The sequence below is a fragment of the Dermochelys coriacea genome, chromosome 2 (assembly GCF_009764565.3).
Source record: "Dermochelys coriacea isolate rDerCor1 chromosome 2, rDerCor1.pri.v4, whole genome shotgun sequence".
Taxonomy (NCBI): domain Eukaryota; kingdom Metazoa; phylum Chordata; order Testudines; family Dermochelyidae; genus Dermochelys; species Dermochelys coriacea.
In genome coordinates this window covers 18,376,277-18,402,983 of record NC_050069.1, presented here as the reverse complement: position 1 = coordinate 18,402,983, position 26,707 = coordinate 18,376,277, and the positions used below count along the sequence as shown (strand labels likewise).

The window sequence follows — 26,707 nt, the reverse complement described above, 5'->3', positions numbered from 1 at the left end:
TCTTAGCTCCTGGCAGACAGCACCCCATCTGTTCACCAAATCAGCTTTGCTAACAGACCTGTCTGTTCTTAGTAAGGAGTTCCCAGTCATGTAGAAACTGCCTCTTCCTGTTGTTGATGCGATTCTCCGGCCTTCCCTCTTCTGTTCTTTTCTGGCTGCAAGTCTTCTTGTCTTTTGTTCTCACTTTCAATCTTCTGTGCATCATCCTCTAGCCTCCTGGGGCTCCAAACTCTGCATTATCTGCATGATCTCTTTCCTTCTTCTTGTAGGACTAGCTGCTCTTCTCTTCTTTCTTGCCTTCCCACCTTCCTTTACTGCCTGCTGCACCCCTTCATTTTCCAACTCAGCCAACCTGTTCCTCGGGTTCCTCCATTTCTCTTTTACTAGCTATTTTTTTCATCTGCCTTGTTCTCATAGTCACATGCTTACATGGGCTACTTTCTTCATCCAGAAGTTGTCAGGGTCTTAATCTGCAGCACAGCCAGTCTCCTAGCAATCCAATGAGCACAGCTGGCCCTGATAGAAGCTGTCTCCATTGACTGTCCTGACTGGTTGCAGGAGTCAGCAGGCTGATATTTAAGCTCAATAGCAGCAGTAGTCCAGTGCCTACTCAATGCATTCCTCGCCTGCAACTGTGCTTGGTCCTGTACTTGCCTCCACTATCTCTAGTCTTGCTTCCACTCCTGCTCCAGCTGTCCCAGCTCCTGCCAGAGCTCTGACTCAGACCCTCAATTCCACCTTCTTACTGCAAGTCCAGTTAACCCTTTGGCTTCGGATTTGGTTTCTGACATGGAGCTAAACTTTGGCTACACCTTCCAACTCTGATTCCAGTTAAACCTTCAGATTAGGCTTTTCTCTCTGACTCCCAGCTATAACACTTGGCTGCATCCTCCCCATCTGGATTCCAACTGGTAGGTTCTTGCTCCAACCACTGGGCAAAATGGCCCATGACTCAGTTGCTAACAGACGTCTACCCTCACAATACTCTTGTCCAACTTGCATCTGCAAGTCTTGAGTTTCCTCCTCAGCCTCCTTTCTCCTTCCCTCCATCATTCACTCAAATCCCCTTCTAAATTCAACCAGAATTTCTAGCTGCACCTCCAAACCTCGGGTCTTCTCTTCCATGAGATCTATCAGGCAGCACATCATAGAAATGAAACACCTTTCAGGTATCTGCTCCAGAATATTCATCCCGCAGCTTCCACATCTGGTCATCTTCATTGTCTCTTCCATTCATTGGGTCTTTGTATCTCTCATAACCTTCCCTCCTTAACCCCTGTCAAAAAGAAGGAAAAAAGCCACCCACGCTCCCCCAACTTCCCTGTTTTCAGTTCAGTTTGCTGGCTCCTGTGCTTCTTGTTGGCCAGTTAGCTGCCTTTATAGGCCTGATGCCTAAGGAAGCCCCACCCCTTAATCTAGGTTCAGCTGTAATCTAAGGCTCGGCTTCCTACCAGACTTTGCAAACTGAAAAATAAATGGAAAACAAGCCAGCAAGCAAACAAACACACACACTCTCAAGAACTTGCTGCTCCTAAGGAACAGGAATCCAAGCTAAAGCTGTGCAGCTGGCCTAAACCACAAGCACAGCTCCAGGAAGCAGACGAAGGGAACTCCTGTCCGAAAAAGGGAGCTATTATTCACCTCAACCACAACCCCAGCTCCAGAAAGAGAACGGGGGTGGGGGACTCCTGCTTTCAAGAGGGAAACCGTAAGGATGATCTGGAGTTTCGCCCAGTGGAATAGCTGAGAGGACCAGGGAGAAGCCATCCAGGAAATCCTTTGGAGAAGAGGACCATAGGTGGTGAACCCCAGAGGAATGGCCAGTAGGAGGAGCATGGTAGGAAGCAGGCCAGGGAAACTGTAGAGGTTTGGGAGAAATTGGCACCAACCATCTTATATAGAGTTCCTGGCTTGGAACCCAGAGGGTGGATGAGCCTAGGTTCCCCTACTAATCCAACAGGAGGGTTCATGAAGGCCTTGAGCTAACAGGTCACATTCAAAGAGGCCAGGGACTATACTCCCTCATCTAGGGCAACTGGCCTCCTGAGATATTATACCCTTCAGCACCCTGAAAGGGAAAAGGACTACCAATGACCCAGCCAGAGGGCTGAAGTCATGATGAAGGACCAATAAGGGGGTGAGATAGACAGGTGTCCAGCAGAAGAGGGAAACTGAGGCAGGCTTGCTCTGTCATCCAGTTTTGCCACAAGAGGGTACCGAAGTGATTGCCAATGGTTCTGTACACACCAAATATGAGAATGGAACAAAGAGTTTCCTTCTTTGTCATGAGGGCATACAGCATATCTGAGAGTGTTAGTAAAGTTGCTGAGTAAAGTCTTTCTCATTATCATTTCAATAATGTTTCCCTTCACTTGTTTCCAATAATTCACCTGAGGTCCAGTTCAGCAATACATTTCAGTAGTTACTTAACCTTAACCATGCGTGCGATCCTATTCCCTATTCAACACACCACTTAAGCATGTGCCTAAATCCCGCTGAAGTAAAAAACATGAAGTGCTTTGCTGAACATGATGGGATTACTCACATGCTTAAAATTCAGCGTGGGCTGAAATGCTGTGCTAGAAATTCAACGCCTAAATCTGTTTCCTCACCTAAATGTTTTCCTCTCTCTTGCTCTAGCAGACCTATTTGGCACTGCAGGGTTGTACATGATTATTTAGGAAAACATATTATTATTTGTATGCTTTGTAAAGAATGAGGTTTTGTTTTCAAAACAAAATATATGGACTTTACCAACAAGAAAAAGTGGTAGGTAAATGTTTGTCGTCATTAACTTGGAGAGTGATCTTTCAATTCCTGAGAGCAGAAACTTGCCCTGTAGCACAGAACTGAGTAAGAGAAACCAGAGGGAAAGCAAAAGAGCTGCAGTGAAGATGGATATGTCACATATGGCACTGGGTGGGGTTGTGAGTATTAGCCGAAAGGAATCCATACAACTAGAGAGCACATCATATTTTGTTACTGTGACAGAAGTGATTAAGGAGCAAAAAACTCCAATGAAAAGTAGGTTCCATAAACAAGCTCCAATAATCCTATTGCATAGGAGCAGCCACAAGAAAGTCAAGCACTCTAGACATGGTAGATTAATATACTGGAAGAAGAAGGACTTTAAAAAACACGAACAGATTTTGCAATACCATTGGCAGCAATGCAGTACATCAGAAGTGCCAACAAGCTAAATATCAGAGCTGGGAAATGCCCTGTTACATTCACAGGTGCCCTGAGACTAAGTGTGTAGAATAGCTCATGTACTCAATATCCACCTTGCTTTATGATACTCAGAGTAGATTATTTCTAAAGAACGGAAGATAAGAAACTGGAGATTATAAATTGGTAAAAATGGGCTGAGGGACGTGGACATTTTGCAAGCCATTGGTGGCTGGGTTTGTGATTTCTATAAAATCAAAAATAAGGGGTGTTTTTGATCCGTTAGAATTCTAAATGTTGGGGAGTTTAGGCCAATTACTATACACACATTTATAATGTGCCCATCACCATAATATAAAGGCATGCCTAAAATCATATGTTTTTTAAAATTTTTCATTGATAAATGAAAAAAGCACTTGTCCTAGGCTACAGGCTCTTTTAATACTTATTCAAAGCACAAATCAGTTAGTTTAAGTCCTTAGCGCTTGTAAGGTTGCTATAGTTTCAAAGTTATCCCACAGGTGGTCAAGTTCATTTGTGTGACAAGCAGCTGTCTGAGAATTGAGTGCTTTGTGCATCCCATTCTATAGTAGCAGCATCATTCACCTAATAGGAGACTCAGCTGTGTGACTTTTGGGGAAGTTAAGATCCTAGGATTTTTGTATTATAGAGCAGTAGATGCTCAACACGGCTGTGGCATGTAGATAGACAAATGGGTGCACAATGCTTAGAAAAATGCTGCCTTCAATGGCAGGAGATGCTGGACAAAAATGAAAGTCTGACATGTTTGGTTATGTTACATGAAGTTCCATCATGCAATACAGATGGCCTAGTCATTCAAATTACTGATCATCCTCAACTCCTGTTGACTTCAGCAGGGGTTAAGAGAACTCAGCGCTACGTGAAGCCCAGAAAAATCAGAATGGGAAAAGACCTACTAGGTCATTTACTCTACTGTTCTTGACAGTACAAGACTGTTCCTGACAGGATAATTATACATCACATCACACCATTGATAAAGTATAATTACACAACTTCCTTAAGACATACTTATGTGCTGTGATGGAACACAGAAACAAAAGCACTTTTTAACCAGTCACCAACCCACCAATAATTATTTACTAATAAGAAATTGTACCCATTCAGAATGAGCATTTTTTAGATTATCTGTAGAAACATGAGGCCATATGATGCTAATTTTTTAAAGTCAAACTCCCCATTCATTTCAATGGTACATGCCACTTAAAACTGATAGAATGATACAGACATAGCAGGCCTTGTGGATTTCAATTCCCTCCCTAACAAGATGAGAAGACAGGAGTGGTGTTAGGTCCTGAAGACAGCATGATACAAAATTATGTTACAAGAAAAAAAACATGCATTCATATTTCTAAATTTTTCTTAGGAACTTTAGAATCAAGTTGCTTGATTTATGTTACATAAATGAAGGAAATTCTAGAAATATTATCGTCCTGGGTAGGGCCAGTGTTTTCCATGAAACTGTTGCTATTCCCATGTTTTTTTCTGAAATGACACTTCATTTCTAGAATTACACTTAATTTCCAGAATCGCTGTTCAGAGGGTGGGCAGGGGATGCAGGGTCATGCCCCCCGACTGCTGATTTCTGCCCAGAGAATCCTGACTCATCCTGAGGGCACAGGGCAGACGCTGACTATTGAGACTTGCTGATATCTTCTCCTCTTCTCATAGAGGCCTGGGCTCAGCAAAACTGCTGCAGATTTTCCCCTGGGTGGGCAGGGGACTTGGCAGCCGGGCACCGGGCTCCCTTGTCATGCTGCAGAGCGGACGGCACTCGTACCTGCTCTCGAGACCATTCACAGTGCTTCTACCCCGCTCACCTCCCCTGCACAGCTGGGTCAGCCCTCAGGACTTTTGTGCAGTAAAGAATTACATATTGCTCATGTTTGTTGATATTTGTATTAATGTATTTTTGTAGTAATATACTACATTTCCAAAATTTCCGAAATATACAGCTTTGAAAATCTGAAATTATTCTGTTTTCATTGCTGGAAAACACTGACCCTAATACTATGCTTTCCCCGTAATGCCTTTTAGAATTATAATGAAGTCTCTTTGTATTTACCTTGTAGAAGGAAGTAAACTTTGGATTGCCGTAATAAATACAAGGACAATGAATGCACACACCAAGTTTGATTTGAACACTTCATCCCTCATTTGAGAATACTGGAATAAAAAATAAAGAAGAATGAATTAACGTTCGGCTCATGCATCAGTTTTGTAAAGAGTGACATTCTTTGAAGTTTCTGGGAAATTTAAAAGAGGATCTGGTACATTAATCAGCATATTGTGGTATTGTTTTTAAAAAATAAAGAAAATCATCATGTCATGAATGAGCCAATAAACCACTCTCACAATGGGAGCAAACCCCAACCCTTTCACTTTATAATAAAAAGTGATTTTACATGGTTGCCTTTTTGTCTGAATTCCATGCATTAAAAAGCAAAAGATGGGGTGAGGATACAGGTTCCACGGGGATGAATATGATGCAAAATACCTAGGTACATAGTACTGACAGGGAAGTCCAAGCAGTAAATTCAGATCTAGATCTGTAATACCCCATAGTTCAGCATACAGTTTGGATACAAGGTTTTAATTGGGGATTCTATTAAAAAGAAATGGAAGACATGCACCAAAGTCAACAGGGGCTGCACACATACATAAAGTTACACATGTGCATAAGTATTTGCAGGATAAAGGTCATTATGTTTTCCTTTTAAAATATTCAACTTTCAGCTGAAGTGAGTCCCTCCCTTCCGCTCCTGAGTTCTACCGCCCTTGCTTATTCTGACTTCTCCAAAACATGGCAAGAGACCACTCTGGATTGGGAAGGGATCACAGAGTGTAATGTCAAGGTCAGTCTAGGGCCCTACCAAATTCACATCCATTTTGGTCAATTTCACGGTCATGGGATTTTAAAAATAGTTGATTTCAGCTATTTAAATCTGAAATTTCAGTGTTGTAATTGTAGGGATCCTGATCCAAAAAGAAAAGGAGTACTTGTGGCACTGATGCATCCGATGAAGTGAGCTGTAGCTCATGAAAGCTTATGCTCAAATACATTTGTTAGTCTCTAAGGTGCCACAAGTACTCTTTTTCTTTTTGCGAATACAGACTAACACAGCTGCTACTCTGGACCCAAAAAGAAGTTGTGCTTATTGTATGAGGGGGTTGCAATACTGCTACCCTTACTTCTGCACTGCTGCTGGTGACGGTAGTGCTGTCTTCAGAGCTGGGCAGCTGGAGAGCGGTGGCTGCTGGTTGGGAGCCCAGCTCTGAAGGCAGAGCCGCTGCCAGCAGCAGTGCAGATGGAAGGATGGTCTGGTATGGTATTGCCATCTTTACTACTTCTGTGCTGAGGCCTGCAGAGCTGAGCCCTCAGTCAGCAACTGCCACTCTGTCTACCCAGCTCTGAAGGCAGCAGCACAGAAATAAGGGTGGCATGATATGGTATTGCCACTCTTACTTCTGCGCTGCTTCTGGTGGGGCACTGCCTTCAGAGCTGGGCGCCTGGACAAAAGCCGCCGCTCTCCGGCCACCCAGCTCTGAAGGTAGCACAGAAGTAAAGGTGGCAATACCGTGACCCCCTAAAATAACCTTGCGACCTTCCTGCAACTCCCTTTTGGGTCAGGGCCCCCAATTTGGGAAACGCTGGTCTCCCCCGTTAAATCTGTATAGTCTAGGGTAAAAGCACACAAAAGACCAGATTTCACAGTCCATGATGCGTTTTTCAAAGTCGTGAATTTGGTAGGGCTCTATTCATATCTAAATGATCTTTAAATCTGTAATTTCCTCTTCACACAGCTCCCCCACTTCCACAAACCCATACATATCCTACTCTTAGAAGAATAAATTGTGCATGAGATTTGTGAATGGCGCTGGGTTATGATATGGATAACCATTAATGCTCCCTTTGTAATGTAGGTGTCACTTGGGGTAGCATTATGCCTTTTCCCAGGAGCCTAACAGAATATGGCCTGAACTCTGTATTACATTTATCCCGTTCTCCGTTCAAGTAGTGATAGTCAATATTCCAAATAACACACAGGTAATATAGAAACTTAACATGAGCATTCAAGTGGGGATATTATTCTGCCAACAGCCCAACTTTTATACTGAAGACGCCTTGAGTTGCAAAGATGCCACCAAATGCTTTACTCTGTTTTGGCTTTTTTTTGTTTTGTTTTTTAAATTCAAACTACATATTGCAAAGCATTTTGCTTCCAGTCCTGCAAACCACAGATTTTGGAAATCCTAGCAGACATCACAGATTACCATGTCACCCTTGCCGTGCAAGTTACTTCAGAAACGAGTTTTGGGCTCAGTCAATAAAAGTGAATCAGTTAAACCAGGAGGCAGATGGACTAGGTCCTTAGGTAGTGTAAATCAGCATATCACCGTTGACTTCAGTGGAGCAATGTCGATTTACAGCAGAGAAGAGCTGGCCCGTGTACCTAAATTTCAAAAAAACAGGCATCGTTCTATTTATGCCCTATCTGTGCTACAAAATTCCTTTAAGGAATAGAAATAAAAAGATGTCTATTCTGTAAAACTTTCTCTCTCGTCTTTTACTGTAATGGAATCATGCCTCTCTGTTTTATCTAATCTCTCTAGATGATGGTAAAGCTGAGTTATATATTCAGCACTATAAATGAAATCAAAGGTAATATAAATATCTCCCTTTCAGATTTTGTGAGAAACCAACAACCCCCCACCCCAGATGCCGACAGGTCCAGAGAAGCAGAACTAAAATGCAGGGCAAGTGGCAAGAGAGAGGGAGCTGCATCACTAAGGTCCCTGGGTAACAGCATGTTGCAAAGCTCAACCCTCTGTCTTCTAGGCTACTTTTGAAGGAGGTGAGTGATGGGCTTTAAAACTGTGTCCAATCCTTGCATCCTTGGGCTTCATTTCCTGTTTCAGCATCTGCGGAAATCTAAACCTCTATCTTTTGGAAGGGAGAAGGTGCTTCTTAGCTTCTCCCCCTTCCAAAGTGTCCTGTTTGCTATAAGGAAAAAGGATGTCCATTTACCTCTCTGCCTGCTTCTGTCTTTTGGATCCCCCTCTCTCATGAATAACTCATTTGTCTACTCGTTGCTGCAGCAGTGTGAAATTGACATGATTCTTCATGGTTTCACTACTGTGCACAGGGTTACTAGTTTAACTCTGCTGCTGTGTGCAGAGACAGTAGATCGGTTTACCTGCATTTGCAAGAAGATGCCACTTCATCCATTCACGTTTTCTTTTTTCTTTTTCTTTTTTTAAAGAAGGCTTAAACTTTGCAGAAATTGATTGCTAGTGCCTCACCACACTCACCAGGGGACGCTTCCTACTTGCTTTTCGACATGGATGTCAATTTTTGAAGCCATGGGTGTGAGCTTAGTTAGAGTTGTCTCCACATACTATCCGAGTCACTGAGCTATCAGCAACAATGACATAATGATAGTACAAAAGAGACCTGGCATATTAAATTCAGCTGCTCTTCATAAACACAAAACTTGTCTCCTCTCAAATACAAAGCCCCATTTTCTTTCTAGTAACATGTGAAATACCCAGTTCCACACTCCTGATTCAGGTAAAACTATCACTGAAGAAAGAAAGGGTTTTGCCTGCCTAAACTGTACAGGACTGGGCCTATGCACTGCACAAAATTACCAAGGAAAGTTAATTTCAAGTTTTTACAATTTATTATGAAATGAAAAGGATGGGTTAGGGAAATTATAGAGAATTAATTTACTGCAGCACAAATACAGCATTTCCTGCTGTATTTAAACTGATGTTGAAAGGATAAAGGTGTATGTGGCATAATTGTGTCTCGAGAAGGACTTGTTGTTAATATTTCTGAGTGCTTTGAAGTCATTAGGGGCTGGACGGAGCCTCAAGGCTCATCTCTGCTCCAGGAGGAATGCCAGGAAGTCACTGTGACTCAGAGAGGCACAATTCTTCCCTGGGCTCCCATCTGGCACTGTGCATAGCATAGCAGGCCCCAAACAGCTTTGCTCATTCCCCACCCCTCTCTGACCACTTGCTCACAGCATCCAATCCCTTTCCTTCCGCATGTGTAGAGCGGTGGTCTGGGCAGGGACCATGCAGCCGCAAATGGCAGTGGGCACTCCGCCATTCACGGCTGCAGAGAACCAGGGCATGAACTGGCCTTAATTAATATAAGTGATGAGGATGTTTATCATCATTAGTCTGTAGAGGCCACAATGAAGTATCAAGTGCCACTGTGCTGGGCACTGTACAAGCATGTAAAGGCTGCCCAGTCACAGCCTTTGGAGATGTTTTTGTAATTAGAACAGCCCAGATTACACATTTTCTATGGGAACACTAAGATTAAGTGTCACCCTGGGGACAATTTCCCCATAGCAACTTCCTCCTACATTCCTTTCCCAATGCAATGTAGTTCTCTGTAGGAATAACCCTTGGGAGGAGAGGAATAACTCTGAGGCTAGGAATTCCTTTAGGGATACCTACATTTTTAGGAATGAGACTTTCCTGAGCACAACCTTCTCCCTGCTGAAAATTTCTCTGCCACACTCCCCTGATATATCTGCATGGGATTCATGGTATTGGGAAATTTCCAACTGACAAACAAGAAGTGCAGAGAAACCACTACATGATAAACCCCTATTTAGAGGGGAATCATCCCAAGCGATAGCTGAGAACCTTTGTGAGCCATTAGAATGCTGCAGCATCTTCCACAGTCTGATGCTAAAACTTCAAGGATTCTTTAGCTGTGTCTCTTTTGCTTTTGTCCATTTGCCACTATCCTGTTTGTGAAAATAGCTTCAAGTGAAACTGGGAGTGAATTATAATGAAAGTCCAGTGAGATATCAAGCGCTAATATGTGACATATGAATTAGGAATGACTGGTCCATTTGGTGATATAATTTAAAAAACACTCAATTTGGGATCTTGCATGAATCCCTCCTAACACAATGAATCCTGGTGGAGTTCACTATGCATTTTATCTTTCCTTTCATGGTGATATCCTGTTTTCTGATATAACTATGCTTGCCGTTTCTGTGGAATCTACATTCATGCAACAGCAGAAGAGAACAACAGAGGAATGGGGAATCTGCCACTGGAAGTAATCATAAAGACCTAAACTGTTATAAATAGATAGGAATTATGCTACGTCACAACAAATTGTGCCATTTACACAAAGCAGGTGGATTCCTGAAATTGATACGTTGCCTTTTATGTCCTTTTTAACAAATCAAAGCTCCAAATTAACCCCTGCTGTAATTCCACTGACTGCAGTGATTTTATAATGGATGAAATCCAAGCTCCTGAGCAGAGATGCAATGCAAGTTCAATGCTTCCTTTAAGTCCCACTCAAACTACCGAAAATAAGCCTTCAGTGGGACATAAGTGGTGCACAGTCCTATTGCCTATACAGTTGGAGTGTATTTTTTATATTTACTTGCTTGTCAATTGATCTGAGATATAACCCATTGACTCTCTGTCCAGAATGACCATGGCTAGCAAGTATGATGCTTTATTATTGCCAGTGGGGTTAATGCTAGTGAATCTATTGTACACATTTAATATATGTACTCTCTAGGGAGAAATGCATGGACAACAAAAGAGGTGTTTATTCAGAAGAAGTCGGTACTGTGTAAAAGCACCAGGCTGAATGTAAGGACACAAGGTTTCAAAAAGAAAAAGAAATTGGAAACATTTTGGAAATATTTTTATTTCTGAGCCGCTGCTGTCTTGTGGCAGCCACCGCACTAAACTGAAGGTGACGGAGCAAACTGGCATGGGGGAAACTGTGAGGGGGAAGGTCAATAAACGTGTGCCAGTTCATTTACTCAGAAGCACTGTGGAGAGCAACTAGAAGAGCTGATGTAGAATATCGTGGCAGACAGCAGAGAAGTGTTAAGAACTGGGGAAAAAGTCTGATTCTGGAGTGAAAGGCAAGGACCGGGGACAATGAGAGCTTAGAGAGAAAATGTTTTGAAATAGTCTTGTCAGACTCAAATTTTAACCTGATAAAACAAGAGGAAAACAATTAGTGTTAAATGATAGTATAGAGACAATCTAGAAAATAATTAGGGGCTGCCTTTCTAGAAATGGTAGCTATTCTCTGTAGATATTATCTTGTATAACATAACTAAGTGGTGCTAACCCTGCAATCATTGCACAGGCAAAACTGGGAGGAACAAACATTTCCTGCATTTCAATATAAGGTAGTTCCACTATATTAGTAATCAAACATACATGATGATTTGCCTTTCATTAACCTACTGGCCCCATGATAATAATAAATAGATACTAGATGTATTATTTTGAGTAGCACAATTGGTGTGCATGGCACTTGTACGACGAAGCAGACCCAGGTCCACAAGAACTCACTATCCAGCTTGTGATGGCATGGTTAGAAACTGCATCTTAGCAAGATGAATAGCTATGCGAATTTGGTTTTCCTCTAATGATTAGCTCAGAACAAACCAGATCAGATAAAATAATATATCTGAATCTAGTTCTACCCAATACTTGAAAAAACCTGATTCAGAAAGTTGAAACTATTCCAGTTCATTTTTAAAAGAAGTTCTTCATTTTTTCATATTCTATGCTTGCTGGTTCTGCATGGGACTAGAAATGCTGATATACAATGGTTATCATTAAAAAGTCATAATTTACCAACAGTTATGGCACTGTGCTCTCTGAGGTATCATACTGAGAGCAACAGGTGTTGCAACAGATGCTGACTTTTTAACAGACACCTGTCATTTAGATATGATTTAATATCTTGTTAATATTTGAAATTTGACCTATGAGATGTGATGGGTGGGTTTTTTCTTGCCCTGCTTAAACCAAATTTAAATTAAATCCCAAATTTTCCATCTGAAATTTTCCTGTCATTGCTAATTGTGGAGTCTGAGTTGGCAGGCAGGTTTAACAAAACAATGCCCCTAACATAGGACTTGATTCTGGAAAATTCCTATTTACTTTGAGCCAGATTAAGGCTTTGCTCATATTGAGTAGTAACTTACTTCTTGAATAATCCTCTTTTCTTCAGTTGGGGTCTTTTGCAAAGTAACGTATGATTCAATGACAGCAAGGGTTTCAGGAGGAGAAGTTCCTACTTAATGAGAGCAAGGTCTGTAATCAGAGTATTGCCTGAGTCAGGAATGTGGGATCAGACTCAAATTGCTCGCAGATGTCTAAGGGACAGACCCCTAACTGGTGTCAATTGTTATAATTCTATAGAAGTCAATGGAGCTATGACAATTTACACCAGTTGAGGATCTGCCTACATGAGTTGAGCGAATGTACCTTGAGCTGTTGCTCAACAGATGTTAAAGCATTGATGGACAGAAAGACTCTTCAAGAGTGCAACTTCCATGCTGTTTCTCTCCCTCCCCCTTCTCCAATTAGACATATACCTGACCATAAGACTATCACTGCTGACACTGAGCACTTTGTTATTCTCTGGGTTGATGAAGTCAGTTGAAATCAGTGAAAAGAACCAACACAATTAGCTTGCAAGAAACACTGGACGAGCTCGCTTTTCCATTCCCCCCCTTTCAAACTGAAATATATATGTGCTTTTGAATGCAGACAAGATTCGGGTGGGATCATACTGCAGCTCAGGAGCAACATGAGACATGAGAAAACAATATTTATCCTTCAGAAGTAGAACGTTTCTTTAATTTTGGGACTAAAACAAGTATTTGATAGAGTGGTTTTGACTCAAAATAAAAAAATAGCAATTGACTTGGATTTAGGGTGGGACTGTATTACCAAAAAGGGGGAATAGATTTCTATACTATCTAGCCTCTTTTTTTTTTTAAAAGGAGAAGCATCATTTTATTGACATGCTTGCTCCCAGTTTTTGTGCCAAAGCAGCCTCATTTTAAAAGTAAGCTCTGCTTTGACTCATCAACAAATTAAAAAGCTGGCAAACAGTTTTCACTTTTCTTCAAAAGCTGCCCTTGCTCACTAGTAGGGATTTGCCAGCTTTGGAACTGACTCATCAAGGAGTAGAATGACCTTCGGTTCAATCGTGTCTTCTAAAAAACAAAAACAAAACAAAAAACAAAACAAAACAAAGCTAGAACCTAGAGTTGTTGTCTCTAATTCAGTGGACATTTAAGACAATTTGAATTGGAAAAATGCAGCTATCAAGACCCAGCTACCTTATGCTCCAGGCTGGAGTCTTTAAACATCAGTGAGAAAGGCTTGATATGCTCTCTTCTCAATTTATCGCCACTCCGTAAGTCGATGGTGTGCTCTATTCGCTTGTTAATTTCCTCAGGCCCAGACTGGACATGCAAAGCTTGTGCAAGATGGTTTGGAAGCAGATTTATTGAATTTCTTGTTAGGGCAGCCAGAGTCTAGGGGAAAGCACATGCAAACAGAATAAACCTGCTGGTCCCCTTGGGTTAAAAATGCAATGTTTTAGATTATGTTGCATTGCAAACCGTAACAGCATTTCATGCAATTCATTCAATGAAACCTACAGAAGTTTAAAATAACATCTGTTCCACTAAACACATACAGTATAGTAGGTGGCTGCTTTCGTGTCACGTCTTGTAGGGGCTTTTATGTTTGTGGTTCCACTCAACTATATCAGTATAATAATGTTTCCAGATTTTGCCGCTGTATTATTTGTGAAATTCTTAGAGGATGGTGGAGGGAACCCACACCAAGGAAATGGGACTGAATTCAGTGGTCTGTCTCAGCAAATTAGAACAGAATTCACAGAAAATATGTAAAAGGAGAAAAGACAGTGAAGTTACTGGATGTGTATAGTCAGGAAACAGATAGTTTGGAGGGGAGGAGAAAGAAGGAGAAACTTCCCTGTCTGCCTGACCATGTTCATATGCTTTCAAACAGACAGTGATCTTCTCTACATTGTCATGTTCCAACCAGCATATGTAGATCACAGTTATTCCATATTGGTTAACATCATTCATATACATCACTTTTCATGGTAGTAACTGGTAGATTTTTTTGTAGATCATTTTAATTGTCCTTTTGCATCACTGATTACGCAAGTGATTTCTGTGAAGTTTCGAAAAGGACAGATGGTGGAGATAGTAAGAGTAGTGTTTAACTTTGAGAACAGATGTAGAATTTAATTCCATGAAGGAGTAACTCAACCCAGTGTAGCAATTCATTATGTGAACCACAAGACAGCAGACTGAACGGGAAAACTTAAACATTATTGTCTGCTATAGTCCCAATGTTTAAAAAAATGCTAGTGAGTAGAAGAGATATAAACTCTCAAACTTTAGGGTACAAGACAACCTCTAATTATTAGGGGTTAGGAAGAAATGTTCCTTGTGGGCAGGTTAAATTCACAGCTGTCGCAGGGCTCCTCTGATGTATCTGGTACTGCTCACTGCAGCAGACATGATACTGGTCTAGACGGACCAGTGGTTTGAACCCATAAGGCAATTCTTATTGAATAGGAGACTCCATGCAGAAAATGGAATATGGAGTCTTTCCCTGATCCAAATTCATAGCATGGACAGAAACCATCTTAAGCTGCTACCTTCTGATGAATGTTGAGTGGCACATAAGAACATGAGAGTGGTTTTAGCCTAATTACCACCACAAAATACAGCTGAAATGGCAACCTTATTTGAAGTCATGGTAGAGACTCCAAGGATCAGATAATCCTGAACAATAAATTGCTCTCTTACACTGCATAATTAGAAGAGAAACTTTAGAACACAGAAAGCCAAAAGAGCTTAACACACTATGGCTGAAATCCCTTCCAATATTGACGTTGATTGGGATTTTGCTGTTGACTTCAATACGGCTGGATATCACCCTTTAAGTGTTTTGACAAGCCCTTTTACTTAGTCACAAAAAAGGCAGTACTACCAAATTTTTGGAAAGGGAAATCAATTAAACATTACCATAAAAACTTTCGGACATATCTAGGTCCCCATCTTATCGTTGGTATGCAGGAGTTAAGATGTATGCATTAAGGGCAGATTCCAGTGAAGTCATTAGGAATCTTTCTAGAGTCACACAGTTTCATGCCAGAAGGTACCACCAGAACGTCTAATCTGACCTCTTGTAAATCACAGGCCAATAAACTCCAGCTAGCCACCCCCACACCAATCCTATCAACTGGAATTAGATCAAAGTATTATAGCCCTCTGGGGCTTAAACTATTGCATGCCACAGACAGAGAACAGGAAGGACAGAGGTGCACAAATGTCTGAGGCTCCAACAGTGACAAGGAGTTTTTCAGTGATATATTCCCGGATGATTTTGGCATTCATGCCCCATGCTGTAGAAAAAACCACAACCAGCGTCCCTGCCAATTTGATCTGGGGGAATAACTTCCCATCCCCACACATGGCGATCAGTTAGACCCGGAGCATGTGAGCACGAACCAGCCAGCCAGGCTGAGGGAGAGAATGCTCAGTGCCACCTCAAATCACTGGCCCACTCTGCCAAGTGTTCCATCTGCAGGTATGGACATCTCTGATATTTCAGAGGAAGGAGAAAAAAAAAGAAGGGTCCTTTCTGATCCCTACAGGTGATTGGGAGGAGCCCTGGATCTTGAGATTTGAGATTTTAGGAACATTAGAAAATGTGATTGCAATGTGTTGTGGATCACATCTAATAACATCCTTTCCTTAGAGGTATATTAGTCATTCTCCAGATTTGAAGGAGTTAATTTAAACTTGGGATCTGTGGCGAAGCTATTATGGATATTCTGTTACAGGGATGGAGGCTTGAAACAGTGCTTGGTCTGTATAAGAACAGGATCACTTCAGAGGCTGAAGTGTTTTGGTCTCTTCAGAATTAAGTCCAGCTCTGCTAGAAGCAGAGGGAGAGCAGTGCCTGATGTTTTAGCAGGGTAACTCTTGATTACTTGGGGCAAATTATCTCACCTCACCTCAGCATGTGACTAAAGTAATTTGGCTCAAGGTGAAGTGAGGAATCATGCTGCTTTGTTGCTGTGTATATTAACTAATTGGTTTAGAACTACTGGTGCCTAAATATGCCACCTAATCACGACAGGGGCCACAATGCAATTTGCAGTGGGACAAGGAGGGAACTGGATTGAAACAATCTGTATTTCTCCGGGAAAAAGAAGGGCAAATCCCAGCTGAACATGATGTAATATGTCCATCTTTCTCTCTCACACAAACAAAGACACTGAAGCAAACAGCTTCTCCCTAATGGGCAATAAAAATCAAGTAATAAAAGATTATCTGTGTATCATTGAGCAAAGTATGTGCTCTAATCCACTTGTGCCAGCACATCCCATGCTTTGTTCTGCATTTGCTAGGGGAACCAATGTGGAATACTTGCTTCCCCACCAAGCCTATGATACTGTCTGGTCAGCAGCTATATGGAACAAATACTGGTGATCCTTATAACTACTGAGTGCCAGATGCCACCACCCCCTTATTCATCTGGAGTAGTTCTTATTCCTCGAGTAATCCCATTGAAACCAACAGGGCTATTTGAAGAGTAAAATACTATTGAATATTAGTGAGGGTTGCAGAATCTGGGCCTAATAATTTGTTTTTCAATATTAGTGAGTGACATTGAAAGACAAGACATTGTGCTTTCAGTCACACCCCTACTGGCAAAGAAAGCATAGTATATACAATGGTCAACATAAAACAGTTTGCCAATAGATGCCCTACCATAGAGTTATCACATTTATTTATTCTTCTAAGTGCAGGGAAAAACTAGTGTCCATGATATGAGTGTGGTTAACAGATGGCAAATGTCTTATTTTTTTTAAAGGCATCGGTTCTGTGTCTGTCTGTCAGATGCACAAATGTGCATGCATGCAGTGGTGTGCTCTAAAGGTTTTATTGACCCGAGTTTGGGGATAGCCATTGTATCAGGAGTTTGGCCTAACCTCCCAAATGTGCAGCACTGAAACCTTTATATCATGCAATGACGTATTCTTTATATCATGATCATCAGCATTTACACTGCAGTAGCACGTTAAGACTCCATTCAGAATCAGGGAACCAGTGTACGAGGTTCTACTCAAACACAGATGAAGATGTGTTACAAAAACCAACAACTTTGGAAATGTTTCAGAGAGAGATTTGAAATACTGCATGGGAACGATATTTCACTTCCCTCTGCCTGTAAAACCAAACTCCTTTAATATCACGAGTCCAGCTGTACTGAAGAGGAAATAATAATGAATACATTTTTAGAAAACTCTAAGAATGAGTTAAGTGAGATCATCCATGCGGATATCACTAGTCCTTCCAGAGTGAGATGCAAGTGCTGTATATCCCATGGGAAAATAGGGCAATATCCCCTTTCTAACCACACAAAGCTCCCATGTGTGGCCTTGCAGGACCACAGTATATCTAACCTTACCCCTGCCTTAGTCCGGGGTGAAATCCTAGCCCTGTTAAAGTCATGGGAGTTTTGCCATTGATTTCAATGGAACCAGGATTTCATTCCATGGGGCAGATCAGATGATGTACATTGTCATGACAATTTACATGAGCTGAGGATCTCTCCCTGGTGCCCACCTTGTATGTCAGACCAGTGTAATATTAAGGGAAAGGAGGAAACATTTCTCCAGTAAGTTGATAGGTTTAAAATAGGTATTGTTTGATGTTGTTAAGAGATTTGGAATTATAAGTATGTTCCGGGGAGGCGGGGATTAGTAAACAGAAATTTTGTGAGGCGGACCAAAAGGCATGAATAGTGCAGTTCAGCACATGGCTTTCCAATTTTTCTCATGCCTATTACTGCCACGCAAGTGAAGTTATTATAATTTGTTTTTCCACACAAAACTTTTCCAGTTTGACAGTACAATGCATTTCCCGATGTTGTTTAATGCTTCAGCTGTGAATCCTTATCGCGTTGAAACCAACAGCAAAATTTCCATTGACTTCATTGTGACTAGGTTTTGGGCCTTAGCATGCTAATACCTTGCAATCATATTACTTCAAATGTTTGGGTTATCTCAACTCAAGAGGCTCGTACTTTGATATAAAAGAGTTGCGTGAGACAGGCCCATTACTTGTCATCACCCCGGGACGCCTGTGGTAGTTTTGAATACACAGGGAATGTGGGTTTAGGCCCAAATAATTAACCAAGGGTTCCTTATTTTTTTGCAACGGAAAAAATACAAGAAAAAACACTGAGTGAGTTTCAGGGGGTAAGTTTAAATCCTTTTGATTCAACATATTCCAGCTGAACCATAATTCAGTACTAAATCTAATTACAATATTATCTATATCCAATTACTGTGGAATTGGGATTGGTTTTGTTGTGTAAACAAAAACGATCCAGAGTCAACTTAGTTATTCGGCATATAAAACTTGGCCAAGTGGAATCTTGGACAACTGCATACCCCCATGTGGGGCCAACAAAGTTTTGTTTTGCCTTCCGATTTATTAGCCAAAAGAAATGACACTCTGGCAGACCTTAAGGATTATGTTTTCAGTATGATGCAATGCAAATGTAGACAGGCTACTCATATTACCATTAGCTAAAAAAGATGGTGCATTCAAATTCCCATTCACTGGCTGAACGTTTCCTTTTAGAACATGGGTTAATTGCTTGAGTCTTGTAGTGTATGACATAGGCACAAGCTCGCAGGTTCAAGTTCCATCATTAGATGAGCTAACTTTGACGCCAGAGGGCAGAATCTGGACTTTAAAGTGAAAAGACCAAAAAGCGTGAGAGGTCAAAAACAGTCATAAAATCAGATAAATTGGAAGCAGAGGGTAAGGAATATATTGAAGTACAGGAATCTGAGAAGTCAAATTTTAAAAAGTTAGTTTTCAAAATAAAAAGACACTATTTTTTTTCAAAAATGTGTAAGTATTCCCTCTGGTCCATTTTGTCATCATATATTCCTAGTCCAAGGGCCAGATTTACAAAGATATTGAAGCAGCTAAAGATGCTCTATGTCAAAGTCCTACAGAACTGCATAAGCATGAAACAGAATTCTATAGAAATTATTCTAAAAGTAATAAAATTGAATAGAGAGCAATATCCTTTCTGTAAGTTTCCTTTTTACATTGGAGTGCTATAGCAGGGATATGATTTTTTGTTAAGCACTACAGGATGGTTAAAATAACAAAAGACAGGTTTCCATTGTCTATTCAATCCTGTAAGACTATTTCATAGGGGCTTTTGGCATCAAAATAAGAGGTTGGCACTAGGAATTGAATTTAGGTCTCCTGCATTTTATGACCCCATGTCCTTTTATGTTTGACTTCTGATCTTTACAACAGTTGTTCATACTTCTCTAAAATCAATGGAATTCTTTATACATTGTTTATTAGATGTCTGCATTGGTAACAGTCACCAAAACAATCACTAGAATATGTGTATTCACCACAAAGCTGTCAGATTAGCATGTTTGTAACTGCATCTCATTTGTGTCAAATTTCTTCAGAGTAACATCCGGGGCCATATTGTGCCCTTGGTTTCAACTTCTGTAAAGCACAGACAGAGAATCCAATTCCACCAACTATCCATATACCACAGGGATTGGAGACTGTCTGTGCTTTACAGAAGGACCCAGCCATGCTAATAGCTCCATTCCACTAGCTATACAGTCCAGGAATATTGGACATGGACTGAATTTCATTATGGCCACTCACAACCTCAGTGTAATTCACAACCAAACCTAAGTCACAAGCCTGGTAACTTTAGCTTTTCTACATGTGTGTGATGTGTAGACTGCTTATTTGGCCTCTAAATCAAATCTCATACCTCCACTCCCTGCCACTCTCATAGGCCACCAGTCCAAAATAAATTAGGGAAAAGAATATGAAATGTGATGAATTGGGGCTTGGAGGGGAGAAATCAGAAGAGAGTCTAATGTGTCATTCTCATAGACTCGGCAAGACCTAGAATTAAGCCCCAGGTACCAGATAAGTTAAGCTACCCAAATCTTGTTGTAACTGATAATTTTTTAGTGAGGACATTTGAAAGGAACTGGCAAATACTAAAGCAGATCCAGTGCTTCACTGTCGAACAGCTGCTTCTTGCATCTCTAACCTCCTTTGCTACCATTGATCTTTCTGCTGATAATCAACATTATTAAATGCTTAATCTGTCCAAGGCTGACCAGCCCTTGGAGAAAGATACAAATTACTAGCATAATTCAACGATGCCATTTGATTTCTAAGATTATATTCGCTGCAGCCCACTATTAATAAACAATAATGCACACTATATTGACTTTACAATTGAAAATTACATAATTGAGTCATGCATTCAGTGATTGGCTAATTTGAGCATCTACCCAGCTAATTAATTGTTATATAGTAAAAATGATTTATGTTTTTAATACTGGGATAAATAATAGTCAATCAAAATAGGGAGAAGCCATCTTCTGTTGATTTAGATTTGTTTTGTTGCCATAAGGTGCAAATCCCTTTGAAGATACGTGCATTTATACACCTTTCAGTCATTTTCATAGACTTTTTACTGGCTTGTTAGATGGAAGGAGGTCAACAATGGTATAAAACAATAGTTCTTTTTCTTCATTGTTAGCACCATGATAAGGTACAGTTGAGAATATGGACAATGGGAGAATAGCCCAACCTGCAATTTTTTTTTGGCCTGTAGAAATCGGAAAGGGAAAGAACAAAGAAAGGGAGAATGTTGAGAGAAGTTAATTTTAGCAACATGCATGCACTCTTCCATTCCCAATGGAATGAAAATACAGATATAAGATGACAAAATGATGTGAGAGTTGAAAGGAGTTGTACATGCAGATAAGCAAATACACAGATACCCATATAAAAGGGATGTTTTATGTAACTGCAAACTGTACCATGCACCATTTTAGTTTGAAAGGACAAAGACTTTTCACAAAGAATTGATCACTTGTGAGGGTTTATCACTCTAGGCAAGAGACACTTGACGAAGCAAAATCTTCACGCAATAAAGCTTTAAGTTCTACAGACGTTTCAGCCAACTAGGACTAAGTACATGCAGCAAAAGAAAGAAAATATGTCATTATAGATCTCTCACATACCAATGGAAAGCAACTCAAACTGATCTTGTTTCACTATGACTCATCAATCTTTCAAATGCAGTAGAAAGAGTGGTGTCTTAGGGCATTTCAACCTTTTCATCTTTAATTTGTTTTAAGCAGACAGGCTTCATAACTGATTTTAGGACTGTGAAAAATTATTGGATCCCCAGGATGCGTACAACTAACATAAAATGCTTTTGAAAAGGGTCTGATTGAGAACAACCTAGAGAGACATTTCTTTCATGTTATTGCTCCCTACTTCTGCTTAGCTAGTCAAGATTCCAGTAACTCCCTGTTGGGGAACCATAATTATGTCCAGGAATCTTTCTTTAAGCTAATAAAGAATGAATGTGAAGAATAGTGATACTGTCATCACAAGGTGTGTATTAGTCCAAATATCTTTACTTTGACTCATGCATCACTATGTTTGCATATCCCACACAACATACACCTACTTGTCTTGACTTTGACAATGAATACAGCAGTGCACTGAAAATTTAGTGCGTTGATTAAATAGAGGTTACACATGGTGACTTGCCCATCTCGTGTCGTTTAAGGACATTGGTTTTACATTTAATTAACTGCTTTGAGGTTTGGTTCAATTAAAACTCAGCTGCATAGTATTTAATTTTAGTTGGACCAAAAAAACCCAACCTCTGCCCCTTCCAGTCATGAAACCTTGGCATTTCCCCGATTCTGATACATAGGTTAATTCTGTCCTGAGGTGATTTGTTTAATCATCTACAGTTGCAGTACATGTTAGAGAAAAGGTTAAAGATGAATTTGTTTCCTCTGAGGCTTTCATTATTGAGACGCACTCAAGCATGCTTTCATAGTTGATGACATTAAGGAAAGTTTGACTTACATTCTGTTTTCCCACTATGTTATCAAATGGGAGTTCAGGGCTCCATGATCCTTCTGTAAATGTTGCCCCACTGTTTCTCCTGTCTGAGATGCTGACAGATTCTTTCACAATGTCTTCAGGCAAAGTCAACAGACTCTCCTCGGGCTGTTTTATTAAATAGGTCTCAATGTTATGTTTCCTTAAGAATTCGTTTCGTTCTTTACCATGTCCTTCTTCAACTTTATAATCCCCATTTAGGCAGTCAAGAGTGGCTTTGGAGATGTGGATCCTCCTGCATGTATGACACAAGTGGTACTAAATGCTGATTGCATATTTTGACGGGAAGGACTATCAAGAGCTTTACATTATTATTTAACATTATAGATAAATGCTCTTTTTGGTACTACATGTGATTTTACAATAATTAAACATTATAAATGGTTACATTTTAGAGGTGCTGTGTAATCACTCATGATCCCCAAATTTCTTTATAAACACAGGCTCCAGTTCTGCAGTGGGAGCCCAAGGTCAAACATTGGCACCAGCATGGAGCCCCATTCACTTCCATGGGATTCCGTGCAGGTGTAGGGATCTGCCTATATTATTATTATTAATTATTTGGATTGAGGTCTCACTCGGGAGCCCCAGTCATGCACCAGGACCCCATTGTGTTAGGTACTATACAAACAAACAGACAGTCCCTGCCTCAAAGAGCTTACAACCTAAGTATAGGGCAAGGGACAACAAATGGATACCGACAGACTGAGGAGGGAGTATAAGAAAACAAGGAGACACTATTAGTGAGCATGGTATGCAGTGGTATCAGATTTCAGAGTAGCAGCCGTGTTAGTCTGTATTCGCAAAAAGAAAAGGAGTACTTGTGGCACCTTAGAGACTAACAAATTTATTAGAGCATAAGCTTTCGTGAGCTACAGCTCACTTCATCGGATGCATCCGATGAAGTGAGCTGTAGCTCACGAAAGCTTATGCTCTAATAAATTTGTTAGTCTCTAAGGTGCCACAAGTACTCCTTTTCTTTTAGTGGTATCAGAGCATCACAAGGCTAACATGGATCAGATTGCAGGACTGGGGCTTTAATACTAGAACCTGGTGCCCTTATGATAAGTAGGACCTTACTCCAGGAGCAGTCCCATTGATTGCCCCAGAGTGAGAGTACTATTCAGTGTGAGCCAGAGCAGTGGTTTTCAAACTGTGGGTCATGAGCCAGTACTGGGTGGCGGAATGTAAGGCACTGGGACATGGCGGCTCTGGTCAGCACCTCCGACTGGGCTGTTAAAAGTCCCCTCAGCAGTGCTGCCTGGCTAAGACAGGCTAGTCCCTACCTGTTCTGACACTGTGCTGTGCCCCAGAAGCAGTCAGCAGCTGGTCCAGCTCCTAGGCAAGGAGGCCACGGGGCTCCGTGTGCTGCCCCTGCCCCGAGCACCTGGCTCCCCAAAGCCTTTGCACTGCTTCTGAGAGGTGCAGGAAATATGTTTTCATATGGTAGTTTAAATGAGTTACTCGAAGTTCTCTGTTTATACACCTAGTGAGGAATCTATTTGTCAGAAAACATTTCCTGAATCTTTTTTTTTTGGTCTGTATTATTACTTGCTGACAGGTATTTTGAAATAAATTACCTAACTAATTGAAACTGGCATGATTCTACTGTGTTATTTTGACAAATAGAATAGTGTGTGCAGCATTTTTAATCTTTTGGAACAAAATTCCCCCAGGAGTAACATATGTAGGAGATACACAGAGCTAGATTTTCCAGTGGTATAAACTGGCATTGATTTCAATAGCTCTGTGCTTGTTTACACCAGCTCAGACTCTGGCCCATAATATTTCCCATCCCACCTCTTTGCAACCCTTGTTTTGCGGCCTATATGGTGCCATTGCAGATTTATACTATATAAAATCCTAGTGATAGACCTAGAAATTTGTGTAGTAAAAAGGGTATGGGTTTAACCCTTTGTGTTAGTGACTACCTCCTCCAAGTTGCTGATTACACTTAACTCCTCTGAAGTGCCTGGAAGTTAAGGAATGCAGAAAAACACAGAATCAGGAGCTATATATAATATGAAACATTATTTCACAATAAAAAACCCAAGAAATTTGAAATATTTATATCTCAATCCATTTAAAACCCCGGGCCAGATCTTCAGCTGATATAAATCAATGTAGCCGAATGGAAGTCAATGCATCTATGCCAATTTAACTCAGAAGAGGATCTGAACCATTATTTTTTCCAAAATGTCCCCTGAGATGAATGATCTCTAACAATAAAATTACTGTAAAAATTGTTTCCCGAAGGTAAGCAGCATTTGGCCTGGATTTGAAAAAACAAATAGTCTGTACCTGAGAAACAGACTTTGTTTCCAAGCTTATAAATCCAAAAAGGCTAAATTAATTTAAGTAAGGGACTAAATAAAAAAAAAAGAAAATAATACATTAGTTGCTAGGGTGACTATCTTTGTGCTGAGTTTTAGTCTAATATAATTTCGGAAGATTGCATTATAAACTCCTGAAATGTGGGGCTTATAATGGAAACGATAACAGAGCTAAGTAGAGCTGTGATCCTGGCTACTGATTTAATAAACATACTGGGACAAAATATTAATAAACCAGCTGGTGGAGTCAAGAATGGGTTTTGCTTCCACCTTACATGCATTTGATTTTTCTTCATCCATTTAAAATGTATGTTGAAGCGGCCTGATTCTGGGCTCACTTAAAATGTGTACATCAGGAACACTTGCATTGAAGTCAACGGATTTAACCCATTTTAGAAAAGGTAAGACCGGAATCAGGCCCAAGAATTTTGAATGTATTCATAAATAGGTATCCTGAAAAATCTGTTATCATCTATGTATTATGCGGGAGCAAACAGGTTAATTCCAAAAATGCACAGTGACACATATCATGTATTAAAAATAACAGCCCTGACTTTAACACACAGAAAAGTGACTCTCAAAATAATATTCTGGGATTCCCTATGTATTCTCTATCAGTGGGTTCTGGATCCATTGGCTCATTTTAGAGCATATCCACACAAACATTGTATGCCAACCTGCAGTATAAATCTATAGAGCTCCAGAATGCCACGCACCAACTGTCCGTGTGCACTGTGCTTATGCACATGAAGGGTTCTCTGGTGCATATTGCCGTACTGTGGTTTGAAACAGCCGTAGGTCAAAGTGCACTAGGGAACTTTTTCTGAACAGCAGCATGGTCCCACATGGACACTTAGTGTGCGGGACGCTAGAGCGCTGTAGATTAACACCCCAGCTAGCTGCACAGCAAGTGCTTGTGTAGACATGCCCTAAGGAACATGGAAATGATTGATCTTTCATTGCAGCAAACTGCATCTGAGATCTGAAAGTCAAGTTGTATTCTTTGTGCTCCTAGTCACTAGGTGTGAAATTCACCCCCTTGCAAGCTAAGGGCCAGGTTTCAATGTATGCACCACTGAAGTCACACTAAGCCCTCCTATTGAGGACCTAGGTGGGATTTATATGGTTAGGGCCCTACCAAATTCACGGTCCATTTTGGTCAATTTCACTGTCATAGGATGCTAAAAACTGTACATTTCATGGTTTCAGCTACTTAAATCTGAAATTTCACAGTGTTGTAATTGTAGGGGTCCTGACCCAAAAAGGAGTTATGGGTGGTTGCAAGGTTATTGTAGGGGGGTTGCAGTACTGTTACCCTCACTTCTGCGCTGCGGCTGGTGGCGGTGCTGCCTTCAGAGCTGGGTGGCTGGAGAGTGGCAGCTGCTGGCCAGGATCCCAGCTCTAAAGGCGGTGCCCTGCCAGCAACAGCGCAGAAGGAAGGATGGCCTGGTATAGTATTGCCCCCCTTACTTCTGCGCTGCTGCCTTCAGAGCTGAGCGCCTGGCCAAAAGTCGCCGCCCTCTGACCGCCCAGCTCTGAAGGCAGCACAGAAGTAAGGGAAGCAATACTGCAACTCCCCTAAAATAACTTTGTGACCCCCCCCCCAGAACACTCTTTTGGGTCAGGAACCCAAGCACACAAAAACCAGATTTCATGGGGGGAGACCAGATTTCACGGTCTGTGATGAGTTTTTCATGGCTGTGAATTTGGTAGGCCCTATGTAGAATGCATAGGCTTTGTGTTGTGCACTTTCAGTGAAGGGGTGAAATTCAACCCACTACAATACAGATTTGGGAAGCAGAATTTGGCTTGACCCTTTTGCTAATGAAAACCAGGCTAACTATGATGCAGCTTGTTCCTCCATATCTATATTGGTTCTGTGGTGGTAACACTAATGAAAATGTGTTTTGTCACTCCAGTGTGCACGTGTGACTCGGGCACATACAGATCATATATGCTGGGAAAGGAGGAGTCATTTTTCTGAGCATAACTACACTTTAAAAAACAATACTTAGAAACCAATTACAGGCAATACCAACAGATTGGTAAAATGACTCACTTCCACTGACTTTAAAGACAATTATTCGGCAGTCAGTATGGGGGTGGGGGTACTGTATCTGCAATATCTCTACTATAGCCTGGAAACATGGCTTTTCCATGTATTGCTTAAGGCAGATCTAGGTAGAAGGGGGTGTTCTAAGGCACTCCAAAGATGGAACTAGTTTAGCACAACTCCCACTACAAGAACTGACAGTCATACTAAACTTCATCTGTTCCAGAACTTTCCCAGATGTTGCT

At 40.9% G+C, this 26,707-nt stretch overlaps 1 protein-coding gene and 1 long non-coding RNA gene across 3 annotated transcripts in view; one reads left to right on the top strand and one right to left on the bottom strand.

Moving 5' to 3' along the window:
- The window catches only part of LOC122458593, a 47,398-nt gene extending 42,009 nt beyond the window's left edge, over positions 1-5,389 (top strand). Inside the window, exon 7 of the long non-coding RNA XR_006278646.1 lies at positions 5,280-5,389. This is a non-coding gene — a long non-coding RNA (uncharacterized LOC122458593). The remainder of the gene's footprint in view (positions 1-5,279) is intronic.
- The window catches only part of ADCY8 (adenylate cyclase 8), a 180,443-nt gene that overhangs the window by 39,643 nt on the left and 114,093 nt on the right, over positions 1-26,707 (bottom strand). Inside the window, exons 7-9 of one of the 2 annotated variants that reach the window (XM_038392607.2) lie at positions 22,041-22,311; positions 13,356-13,553; positions 5,273-5,373 (exon numbers count right to left, since the gene is read on the bottom strand). In XM_038392607.2, coding sequence (XP_038248535.1) covers positions 5,273-5,373; positions 13,356-13,553; positions 22,041-22,311 — 570 coding nt within the window. The remainder of the gene's footprint in view (positions 1-5,272; positions 5,374-13,355; positions 13,554-22,040; positions 22,312-26,707) is intronic. The other variant, XM_038392609.2, reaches the window with a different exon arrangement.